This window comes from Lolium rigidum, chromosome 7 (genome assembly GCF_022539505.1).
Source record: "Lolium rigidum isolate FL_2022 chromosome 7, APGP_CSIRO_Lrig_0.1, whole genome shotgun sequence".
Taxonomy (NCBI): Eukaryota; Viridiplantae; Streptophyta; class Magnoliopsida; order Poales; family Poaceae; genus Lolium; species Lolium rigidum.
In genome coordinates, this window is record NC_061514.1 from 196,322,266 (window position 1) to 196,335,625 (window position 13,360).

At 42.8% G+C, this 13,360-nt stretch overlaps 1 protein-coding gene across 1 annotated transcript; it reads left to right on the forward strand.

The window, feature by feature from the left end:
* Positions 1-6,982: 6,982 nt before the first annotated feature.
* Positions 6,983-9,409, forward strand: LOC124676737 (small nuclear ribonucleoprotein-associated protein B'-like). The gene is made up of 2 exons (XM_047212770.1): positions 6,983-7,865; positions 9,108-9,409. The coding sequence occupies exon 1, from the start codon at positions 7,058-7,060 to the stop codon at positions 7,850-7,852; it is 795 nt and encodes a 264-aa protein (XP_047068726.1). The 5' UTR covers positions 6,983-7,057; the 3' UTR covers positions 7,853-7,865; positions 9,108-9,409.
* Positions 9,410-13,360: the final 3,951 nt, after the last annotated feature.

A 13,360-nucleotide genomic window follows, 5' to 3' on the forward strand; every position in this document is an offset into this window, starting at 1 on the left:
AATTCAAATAGGAATGACACAAATTCAAACAAGGATTTGAATTGGAATTTGAATCTCAAAAGAATAAGTTACATGTTTATAATATGTAATAATACAGAAAATTATTAATAATTTAGAAATTATAAATGAAATAAGTATAAGTAAAATAAGAATGTTCAGTCAAGAACTAAACATTAAAAATCATCATACTTCCATTGCAATTGTACAAACTTTATGGAATTATTATTCCAAGTTAGAAAAAGAAATAATAGATTACAAAATAAGATAATAAGAAGAAACCCTAAACTAATCTTGCTCTTCTCAAACTCTCCAACATCTTATTTTCCTGCAACAGAAGACAAAAATAAAGAAGGATGTTTATCTATACTATTATATTGCAGTTGGTCGTAGGTCATACAACGCGTTTGGTGAAGGAGATTCGGAACATCCTGTCCATCGAATCTAATCTTACGGTCTCCGCTTCGTTCAACTACTTTTCTACTCCTCCCCGCGGATATTATATGGAATCAACGTGATTCTAAATCAAATTTATTAATAGCATTTCCTTTCTTTACATCTAATTAGCCGTAATAAGGCAAGCCATACAAAAAATGATACCATATGATATTAGTTGCCAATCACGCATAATCATGACATTTACTCTCCTAGCACAATCACGCAGGCCCTCCTACAACATCTCCGCCCACGAGCAGCTCCTTACCATCATCGTACATGAGCCTTAGCTCGATGGCCGGCGGTGGATGAATCGTGGCTCTTCTCCCCTCTCATTTCACCTTTTTTTCCCTCACCGCCCCGAATTTTGATGGCAAGGAGGAATTTGTCTCGGACTGGAAATGGGACGGCGGCCCAGACGCATGCCCCCAGGTCCAGCGGCGACGTGCAGCTCGGAGAGGCGGGGCTCACCTAGGCCGCCTCCTCCCACGCTATGAGGCGGCGACTGTGACCACGCGCTCTAGCACCTGCGTCATCGCTCACGTCGTCCTCCTCCGACGTGATTCCACGCCTCAGCGCCACCTCCCTCTCCAATACCGTCGCATAGGTCGTTCGCTCTTCAGCCTTCGCTCCCGAGCCACTTCATCCTCCAGCTCCGTTGCGAAGGTCGGAGAGGAGGGAATCGACCGATGCACCTTCACTTGCACTGCCCTCTACCTCACAACGGCGATCCGCGCCCCCGCGACGCCATCAACATCGCAACCATCACGCGATGCTGGAACCGATGTGGACGTGAAAAGCTTCCCGTACTGATGAGGACGTGAAGATCTTCCCATCGAGATCGTCCAGTCGATCGAACTTGGAGACTAGCCTCTCCTTCGTCTTGGTATGCAGCGCGTCGTGTTTGTCGTCAACCGAGTGTTGATGTGGTGAGCAGGATGACGATGAGGGAGAAAGTCCACTATATTCTACATCGCTTCCCATTGAACGTCCGAAACTTTCTCCTTCGATTTTACTTGTCTAAATTTTAATTTCTTTGTGCAGGCTTATTTTTGTGGCTGATGCAGCGATTTGAGCGACATGGTGGGCCTGCTACGGCTGATCAAGGGCGGAGACAACAAGAATGGACAGAAGATGTGCAAGCAGTTTACCACCAGGTGTTGGGAATTATTTTCTTCGTGTTCACCTCCAAAATTGTTCTTATACCAGTATGTGCTAGCGTAAAAAAAATAACCAGATATGTGTGCGCTAATCTAGCAACTTCTTTCAGTTGAATTTTGTGCTGACGATTTTGTTTATAGATTTGTAGCGAATTATATTTTGGCATTTTCTATATTGTGCCATCTATCTATGTTGTCGATTGAATCTGTGACCTAGATTCGTTTGGTGATTCGAGCAATGATGTTAAGATTTGCTGGGTTCATGTATTCTGATGTCAGCCCGTGAGTCGATTTTCCATTTGGCATGCTATAAAAATTCACCAGTTCATACTGAACTATGTTACTTCATAACAATTATTATATGATACTCATGTCATCATGTGCAACAGTTGTTGGTGTTGAATATGTTCATGCGATACATGATTTGTGTTTTCTATGGTACTACACAAACATCAAAGTTTGAAGCCCATAACCTTGCTGCTTTTTTTCACTCAACCTTACAGTGGTGCAGCAGATATTCAAACTGTGCTTATAGATACCACGTTGAAGTTTGAGAAGGAAATGTAACTATGTGTGAACTGTGAATAGTACTCATAGTTACTGGTTGTTTCTTTGCAAGAACAATTACGCCTTACACCCAGTCTCGTTACTGAAAAGTAAAAGTTCATATTAATTTTGGATGTAAACTCGGTGTTCTATTTTCATGTGCAGGCACACATTTGATGAAAGTACTGTCACACACTTCAAACGAGGTATTCAGGTCACACACTTCAAAAGACGTATTCAGGCAAAATTCTTTCAGATTCTTGACTAATTTACTAAGTGATATAAGACTGAAGATGACATGTAATTTATACCGTTAGCAGTGTGAAATTTCGTTGACAGAATAGTACACCAAACTTTAAGACGCGTATGGAATGTTCTGTGAAGTAAAAGATGCAAATCTACTGATCTTCAAAGGTGTGTCAAATAAGAGCTAACCGCCATCTTCACATGAATCCTGCGATATTGTGTGATGCTTGTTTCTTATTGGTCTCATCAGCTATATTTGAAATGTGGTTCTTGTTCCTTTATAAGTATACTTGAATCTGGTGCAATAGAATTAAACATTAATTTTAGTTGAAATTTATTTACACTTTTAAATTAAAATTGTGTTATTACCTGGTAAAAAAGTGTGGTGTTCAACTGTTGATTGTCAGCAACTCAACATATTAATTTGCATGATGTCCAATGAGGACCTGTGCAAGTCTTATTGCTTCTGCAAACATCAATGACACGTGCTGACTTGTTGACTGTCTTCCTATGCAGACCTACTCCCACAAGTTGAAATTGAGAAAAAGTTGAGCAGTATGAACACTACACTAAATTTTTCGATCAAGGAGCATAACCCTAGCCTAAATGTCTAGAGGAAATTTCTTATTGGTCTCATCAGCCTAAATGAACACTACACTAAATGTCTAGAGGACTGGCTTTCACTAAATTTTCTCCGCTGGTACAGTACCATCTAGAGTTGCCTCTTATTATCCAGTTTGAGCCAATACAGGTTGTACTCCAGACCATATATTTCACAGTGTCCATTGTCCAACACCAATCTTTTGATGTTTGACATTTTCTTTCTACCAAATAGACATTGTGTAGACAAGATTATAAATTAGTGTTTGATACTTTTCTTCCCTACACGTTTGTGAATTTCTTTGCAAATGTGCTTACAAGATTTTATCTGTAACACTATCTTTATTAGGATTTTCTTCTTCTCTGATCACCTATGTTCATGTAATTAACTTGCAATACTTCAAATTCATAGGATTTTGGAAGAATGCATCAAGCATATCAATCCATTAAAATTAAAGAACGGACCAATATTTATAAAAAGAGAAAGTTAAAGGCCAGCCTACACATGCTAATTGGCATGCATTACTAATATACTCTCGTATATGTGGACACACTATTCCTTTCTTTGAAATGGTTCCTTTTTATATCATTGCTAGCATAGATGAACTTATAAATTGGTTTTCTGTAGAAAAATCACATGCCAATTAAGGGTCTGCTATTTGTTGGGAGATTTTGTGAAGAATGATACTGGAAGATGCTAAAAGTAACTCAAGGAATTACCTATTGCACCATAGTTCTTGCACTCAAATAGGTATCAGGCAGGCTATGAGAATCTTTCCTTGGAATATTGAATATGCTGCCATAACTATATATTGTACTATTGTTTTAGTAAAGAAAAGGATTTTTCTTGAATACTGGATACATATGGTGCTGCGGATGGAGGTAAAGTGCATGCTCCTCCCTTCGGTAAAAGAGGTGTTGATGTTGAAATAATGAGTAATATGGTATCTTCCTTCGGATACCACCAAAAACTTTATATGCATTATTTCCGCATGACATAGAATAAATCTTGATGATCCGTAGCAACGCACGGGCATTCAACTAGTTGGTTAGAATGTATAACTTCGGAAACCTGGAAACTCGTCCAGATTTCCTAAAGTTACTGGAATCATCAAATTAAGCAAGTAGGCAACACTTTAGAAGGCAACAAGAGACAATTAGAGAAAGTTTATCCCGATTCCATCGAAGGCATCAACGAGGCGTATGCACAAACAACCACTAAGCATATCTCAGACAACATTTATAAAGTGACCAAAACCAAATACTCACTAGCTCCTCAAAGAAGATTAAGCTTTAACATTTCCATTTAAATATGGATTCTATGCTGACATGAAAAGGTCAATATGAATGAAAATAAACTGCAAGATTCAGTTAAGCATAAACCTTCCAGTAAGGCATTCCAATTAAGCCACTTGACAGTACCAAATATAGACAACATAGGATAGCTACAAGCATCGTGCCATGTACTTGGAGGCAAAGAAAGCCAACTTGACCACATACAGGATCACACGGGCAGTTGATGACGGCTACTAGCAACGCTAAAAAGATCTTGATACGTTGGGACTCCAAGTGTAGAGTGTTATATCAAGAAAGTATCCTCCCCATAAGGGTGCCTCGAGGGTTTATATCAAACTCTCGGGGAACTGGATGGAAAAGTATTTTCTTCTCTCTTCTTTAAGTAATCCTGCAAGTAAGTAAATACCTTGTGTCTCCGATTCCACCATGTGGTTGTCAAGCACAAGGTTTCTTGTAAGTAAATAACTCAAGTAGTAATAAAACAAGTAGTAAACTAATCTAGGTGAAATAACTAAGTAAAAAACTGTAAAGAGATCGAATGTTTTTGGTGTTTTGGATGCAAATAAGAAAAGTAAATATTTATGTATTTTCGAAATAAACTAGTGCAGATAATAGAAAACAATGTAAATGCAAGATAAATGTGTTTCTTATGATAAAAAGTGGACATGGATTTATGGGTTCACTTGACTATTCTCTCGTAAAGTTGTGGTGGATAAAAATCAATTTATCAATGAGATATTAAGGTACAAATTATATTATATGTAAGATCAGAATTAATATGGGCATCACGTCCTAACATAGAGATGATGCAACACATCTCTCTTATGATCCACAAGAATGAAACTTCATCAATATTGTATTAAGAATTAACAGTGCATAGCAATAAGTACTTTGACATGAAGGTTGAATATCAAATATGCTACCTTGAACAAACAAGATCACCATTATTGTCACATGATGAACATAGCACATGCATTCACTTTATCCCTAGTGATGTAGCAAAAGAAAGGCAAAGCCATAATAACTCTTGAACATATTGTCACTATCCAATCACTAAAACCCTGCTACTCCATCTAACACACACATCACCCCACACACGCTCTTGCATAGATGTTGGATCAGAACATGAACTTAAGAACGTGGTACATAATATGCATCTATCAACACATCTGTCAAATATAATATGATTAGATCTCATATAACAATATCATAGAACAAGGATCCACCACATAGGTATTACAATGTCACCATCCTGGATCAAGGCCGAATATTTGCAAAAATATCCAGCCCCTTAAAAACGGCTAAGGACTTTGGCGATGAGCTCCTAGTACCCTCCCTGAATTAAGGCCAGATATATTTGCTCACCCGGATAATCCGGGGGGGCGGATTACCGTCTCTTATTTAGGCCGGATTATCCGCCCCCTAGGATCCTGCAACGGCTCGATTTTCAGGGGGGGTATATATACCCCCTTCTTCCTCAACCCCAAGCTGCTCATTCTTGCTCAAGTTCATCCACCATTAGAGCCACACCAAGAAATACAAGATTCACTAGATCTCCTCCACCAACCATCCAAACCTCTTGATCTTTGGAGAATCGAAGGAGAACATCCCGATCTACATCTTCACCGAAGCGATTTACATTTCCCCCTCATTTGTTTGAGGGTCCCTTTGCTAGTGCTCCTCTTTGGAAACCCTAGTTGTTTGTGTTTGATTCGTTCTTGTTATTGTTGTTATGTTGTTACAGATATTGTGAGTCTCTAATTCGGTTGTGGATGTGTGCCTCAAGAACCTTGTAAAGGCTCGATTTCCGTCTCGAGGAAATCCCTTAGTTGAAGTGGGCTAGACCTTTGTGGCGTTGCTCACAGGAGACCTGAGCGAGGCCTTTGCGGCTTTGGTCTGGCCTTCGTGGTGACCACAGTCCTCCAAACGTAGACGTACTTTCCCTCAAAATGAAGGAACTACGGGAATCGTCTCTGTGTCTCCGCGTGCTCTACTCTCGGTTACCTCTATCCTCAATAGCTCTATTATATCTTGTCTAGCCATATCTTGCTTAGATGTATATCTAGCTATATCATGTATACCTTTGTGTCAAGTCTAAATTGAAAAAGAGCAAAATTGGTGAGCACCTAATCACCCCCTAGGTGCTGCATACGATCCTTTCACTAGCTTTTTTTTGTGCGCCACTAATTGTCTTTTTTCTAGTAGTGCTAGATCTGCCATTGGACGCAAGAGTAACTAGAAAGGACTATGACGAGAAAACCCTGACACCATGGCGATGGGATTTCTCCGTTCATTACGGTATGGTAAGGTTTTTATACTCCCTCCATCAATATGAGGCACGTTTTTCACACGATCTTTGACCATGCAAAATTATATAGTTTTTAGAATGCATCTTGCAAATCTCTTTTATTTCACATATATTTATAAAATATTTGTAAACATATTTGTGATACAAATTGGAGTCAAAAAATTTAAGCTGTTGACAAGCAAAATTTAAGAACTGTCATAATTTTTGGACGGTGGGATAAGAAATTAGCGTAGCGGTGTGTGTGCAGCTTAGCTTAGTTTGAACCAAGCCCAGGGCCATCTAAAAGGCCCAAGACTAAACCGACATCCGCAGTTCCGCACCGTCCCGTTTGCTCTCTATTCGACCCGACCCGACCCATACAAACTCAAACAAACCCCCACACGAAAAACCCTTCTCTCCTCTCCTCTTCTTCCTCGCCGCGGAAACCCTAACCTAGCTGCGCCGCGCCGCCGCCGGCGCACAAGCCGCCATGTCGAACCCCAAGGGGTCCAAGATGCTCCAGTTCGTCAACTACCGCATGCGCGTCACGATCCAGGACGGCCGCCAGCTCGTGGGCAAGTTCATGGCCTTCGACCGCCACATGAACCTCGTCCTCGGCGACTGCGAGGAGTTCCGCAGGCTCCCGCCCTCCAAGTCCTCCAAGACCACCGGCGACCGCGAGGAGCGCCGGACGCTCGGCCTCCTCCTCCTCCGCGGCGAGGAGGTCGTCTCCATGACCGTCGAGGGCCCGCCGCCGCCCGACGAGTCCCGCGTCAAGTCCTCCGCCGGCGGCGGCGCGCTCTCCGGCACCGGCGTCGGGCGCGCCGCCGGGCGCGGCGTGCCCACCGGCCCGCTCCTCCAGGCCCAGCCCGGCCTCTCTGGCCCTGTTCGGGGCGTGGGCGGCCCGGCCCCTGGCATGATGCAGCCGCAGATCTCGCGGCCCCCCATGCCCAACCTCTCGGCGCCGCCGGTCGCGTACCCGCAGGTCGTCCGCCCGCCCATGAATATGCAGCCCATGCGCCCTGGTGGCCCGCCGCCTATGCAGATGCAGTTCCAGCGCCCGCCGGGGCCGCCGCAGCCCTACCCAGGTGGCCCGCCGCAGCAGTTCATGAGGGGACCACCCATGGGACCTCCGCCAGGGAGGCCAGGGATGCCAGGCATGCCTGGCATGCCGCCTCCACCAGGGATGAGGCCACCAATGCCACCGCCGCAATTCGGACAACCACCCAGGCACGGGATGCCACCGCCACCTGGTCCACAGCAGCCTGGACAGAACCCCCAGTAATTGAACCTTCCAGGTAAGCTTCAACGCTAGAATTACTTGCATCTTTATTCTTATTTCTCAAGTTGTTACATTTGTTATTATTGATGCACTTGAGATGGATGAACCGGCTCTATTTTGCATTTAGTGTTCTGGTCATTCTCTTGTGCAGATTCTAGTGCGTGAACTATGCTTAGCTCATGAGATCCGGCTGTAGTTTGCATCTACAACTTGATAGTTTATATATTAGTTGATATCTATGTTTATTGCCTACAACGTTAGATGCATCCTATAAGCCTAGAACATGCCATCCCTTGTGGCTCTCCACCTATTAGTTTACATATAGTTTAATTTGTGTTCAGCTACTTGTACAACTTTGAGAAACAGTGTTAAATTGTCAGCGTTGAACATCGCTTTTGTTTGCTCACTTGTGCTTTATAATGAAATGGAAATACATCAACCTTTATATGTGTGTTCATGACTCACCTATTGCTGTATCTTCAATATGAGCTTACTAGTATTACATATTTATATCTCAAGTCATTAAAATTTTAGCATGTTAGGAGCAAACACTGAACTTTGATATAGTTACTGTCTCATTATTTATTGAAATAGAAATTTAGAATGTAGGAGCTAATACAAAAGCCTGGGAACTCTTCTTTGTAGTCTTTGTTAGGAGCAATCTGATGTTACTATCACAAATACATTAATATTTACTCGAGAAAGTGTTGTAGGCACCAAGTATATTCAGTGCTTGCTTTGTTTTTCTACAGTTGATTGTTGTAGTATGCCGATGAATATATTCGTATGACTATTAAGTTCTCCATTACTCCCTAATAATCAATCTGAATGTGGTGCCGGTGCCATATTGCTAGCTTGCTGGTTTTGCTCTTTATCGTACATTTAGTTGTTCTACTGTTAGTGCCAGCGTATCTTTCATGCAATCTTTTTTATGCATAGACCTTTATCATTTATAGGGGTAGATCAGAAAGATTTTGAATAACATGCTCATGCAACTCATATGAACACCTTTAACCTTCAAGAACAATGCTTATAGCTAGCCTGCAGGGATGGTAGACACTCAGGTGCAATCTGTTGTTACATATTTGTAGGTATAAACAGTTTGAAGTTGCATTTATTCTGGAACACAACGACACTGTTAGCATAGTTCTAGGTTTTCAACTTGACTCCTTACATTCCTCATTATATCTTATTTCATTTTAAACTGACTTGACAGTTCTGACACATTTTCACTACTGAATTTGCAATGTCCTTCCAGGTATGGTTCTTACCTATGCCACCTATGGAAGATTGTCTTGAGAAGGGAGAAAAATCCTCATCTGCGTATCACTCTTGCTTTTGATGGGAGGAGATGGACTGTTTTTCGATGCAATGTACGTAAAGAGGCCGAAGCTTGTTTTAACTGTTGGTCGTTAAGCTAGGGACATGTTTAGCCTGTTTCATTGTGTCGGGACCTTGTTGCTGGATGTGTTTGCACTGGTATCGTGGAATCTTATTTCGCAACAATTAACTTGAGATCGTAAAATGTTTTGCTTCTTGTATCAGTTTTGTTTGTTCTGACTTCTGTGTACTTGTGTGATCTACATAGGAAACTTTGCAGTGCTGTTGTGCTGCTTCATCGTGGAACCTAACTTTGATTTCCACTAGCACCAGTGATATTTTGCTGGTACCCATAACAATTTGCTTTAAACATAGAAAAATAGAACTGGACAATTTATATGGTGGAAGCCACTTCTGCAGCTTGGTGCTAGAGTGGAATTGTTTCTGGCAGGTTAGTTGAGTAATTTTATGTGGTCAGGTTCAATGGCATAATAGGCATGGCACAATATATTTGTGAGATCTCTATACTTGTTGGACAGCGCACTTTGGCTTACTTCCTCCTTGCTCTGTTTTTATTTGTCCCTTAGATGAACTTCTACTCTAACGCAACAGTGCCGTTGTGCTGCTTCATCGTGGAACCTAACTTTGATTTCCACTAGCACCAGTGATATTTTGCTGGTACCCATAATAATTTGCTTTGAACATAGAAAAATAGAAGTAGACAATTTATATCGTGGAAGCCACTTCTGCAGTTTGGTGCTAGAGTGAAATTGTTTCTGGTCAGGTTAGTTGAGTAATTTTATGGTCAGGTTCAATGGCATAATAGCATGGCACAATATATTTGTGAGATCTCTATATTTGTTGGACAGGGCACTTTGGCTTACTTCCTCCTTGCTCTGTTTTTATTTGTCCCTTAGATGCCCTCTCTGTAAGGCAAGGTCTTGCACAAAAATAAGATCCCAAACTAAAACAGGAGTATATTTTCTTGGTTCTCACGGCTGCCCACATCATTCATCGGCATTACTTGGTAGGTTTAATGTAGCACCTCTCCTATCATATAGAAACACCGTTAGAGCATCTCTACTCGCCCTCCCCATATGGGGTTCGGTGCAGCCGTTTTAGGGACCGTATGGGGGCGCCTGCAAAATGAAAACTGGGGACATGCTGGCGACTAGCCGTGCACCTCATATGCCCCCCCCCCCCCCCCCCCCAATATAATTTAAACAACAAATAAACTGTGATAATTTATTACAACTTAAACAAATGTTGGACATAATTCAACAAGTTTACATAGCACACAAATAATTTAGGTTCATCAAACCACATAAATTTAAAAGGTTAAATCACAATGGCAAAGAAATAAACAAACTAGACGCCGTCTTTGAGAATTCACAAATGCTCCACCAGATCGAGAAAAGCAGCAAATGCGGGAGGCAGAAAGAGGACCCATCCGTTCATATGGTTCAGTATCAAACACAGAAAATTCCCGCTCGCTCTCGATGATCATGTTGTGCAGTATGACACAACATGTCATGATCTCCCACATCTGCTCTTTGGACCATGTAAGAGCAGGCTATCGGATAAATGACAAAGCGAGCTTGCAGCACACCCAAATGCTCTCTTCACATCCTTTCTGACAGTCTCTTACATTTGAGAAAACCAAGCTTTTTTCCCTCCAGATACATGGTTTGAGATTGTTTTCACAAATGTTAACCATCTTGGATATATGCCATCTGCAAGATAGTAGCCATTGTCATACTGGTGACCATTAATCTCAAACTGCACAGGAGGGGCATTGCCTTCAACACATCGGAGCACTATATCACATCAATATCATTGTGTGATCTTGCCATGTCGAAGAACACGTGCCAAATCCACAGGTCCTGATCAGCCACTGCTTCAAGCACCACACTGCATGCACCCATGTGCCCCTTATACATACCCTGGTGTGCAAATGGATAGTTTTTCCATGCCCAGTGCATGCAATCGATGCTGCCAAGCATCCCAGGAAAACCTCTCTCTGCATTTTGTGCCAGGATCCGAGTTGTGTTGCCACATTGGGTGTGCGCAGATAGGTCTTTTCAAACACCGCTACAATTTCCCCTGCAGAATCTATACATGCAATCAATGGCCGTGGACTCAGCCATGCGCAAATAGTCATCATGTGTATCACCTGCAATTCCATAGGCAAGCAATCGAAGAGCCACCGTGCATTTCTGAATTGTCGAGACACCAAGCTCCCCGACGGCGTCTCTATTCAATTTGAAGTAGTCGATCTCCCTCAAATTCTCGACTATCTTCAGGAAGAGCTTCCTACTCATTCGGAAACGACGATGGAATACGGTATCGCCATGCAATGGATCGTCGGCGAAGTAGTCACCGTAGAGCATGCAGTAGCCTTCCATCCTCTGCGTTAGCTTGCTCTTGCGGCGCCCCGACACGGAGCCACCAATGGTCAGCCTGTCCTCCTTGGCGATCATGGCCAAGAGGGAGAGGGAGATGAAGATCACCAGATGTTCGTCGTCTCCAGTGGCGTCCCTGGTAGCAGCTGCGACAGCGAGCTCCTCGTCCATGAGCGCGGCCATGACATCCTCGTCGTCTGAATCCATCGCCTTGGCAAATAGACGAACACCTCGCATGCAAGGTTGGGGCGCGGTGGGAATGGAGGTAACAGTGGCGGCGGGAGCGGGTGAACAACGACGATAGGAAGGGCCGGCGAGGTGGCGACGGTTGCGGCGGATTGTGTGCGGCGGTGGAGTGGGTTCCTACAGGCGGCAATGGACCGTCGCGGCGAGGGGTGGTTGCGGCGGCGACAGTGGTCGCGAGGCGAAAAGGAGAAAAATGTTTGTTCTTTTTTGGCTCCGGTAGCTGACAAGGCTAGCCCACGGCGTTTTCTCGCTGCGCCGATGCCCCCGCTAGCCCCCTTGTAGACTGGATTCAGGCTGGGGGTGCCGGACGGAGAATTGGGCCACGTCGACGGAAAAACAAATTTAGGACTGGGGTTTTTTTCACCGGCACCTCCAATCGGCTATTGGGGGTCTTTGGGCAGGGCGAGTGGGTCCTAGCAGCAGGCCAGCAGCCCACCATGTACGGTTCACTGGGTTGCTCCTGTTGCAGGACAAATGGACAATTGGACAAGCATCTGCCACTCCTAGCGAAGAAACGGGTTTTGTTTCATTGCCACAGCTCTGATGACTCAGATTGGCAAACGACATGAGTGCACTGCATGTGGATCTCGCTATGAAGGGACAAATCTGCAGACCTTAGCTACGTGGCATCCAGCAGACAGGTTTTCATTGATTAATGGTTACTGACTACTAAGTAATATTGCTTAAGTTCAATGGTTATATTTTGTTAGCTGGAATTAGGACCAGCTAATTTATGAATGAAATTAGTTGATTATGTATATTTTACCATTCAATTATCTACTTAATCATTCGGTAGGCGCCCTATCTACGAGAAATACAAACATGTCTCCCGTAGTCGAAAACTGGTGATCTGTAGTATATTTTGTGGGTATGACTAGCTAGTTCTTAGTCGAGTCACATGATGTTATTTATCGAATTTTAGTTGCAACCTATGTTGCAACTCACGATTAGCATGAATCACGAAGCAAAACTAGCGGTTTAGAAGCATTTTTCTAGTTGCAACCTCACTTGCTACTGAAATTTTTAGTTGCGTGACCTAACTTACAGCTAAAAAATAACGTCAGTTGTAATTCAACTTACAACTCAAATGCACGAATAATGGTGCAAATCTGGTGATGCATGACTTGATTGAGAACTAATTTAGCTCTCAGCTAGCTAAGAACTAGTAAAATATTTTATTTTTTTAGTTGTTGAGTTGGCTACTTATAATCTAATGTGCAAAAACGCAACACTGACTGAAATAAGGAAAGCACCACACTAACTGAAACAGAAAACATCACAGTAACTTTCACATGTTCGCTAGTACGGAGTACAAGCAATCACACAACACTGTTCAGTAACCCCAAACGCTATGTGTAGCTTTTGTCCGCTAATAATCTCTGTAAGCAAATGAGGAAATTCTCGCATTTTATGTGGTCACATCCTCGTAGTAGCAAATGACTATACTCGACTGCACTTTTCGCATTATCCGTCGTAGTCGTAACCACCTTATTTTCCATGTGAACTAGTCCCTCCGTTTCATGTAAGTTGTCTCAATTTGTTA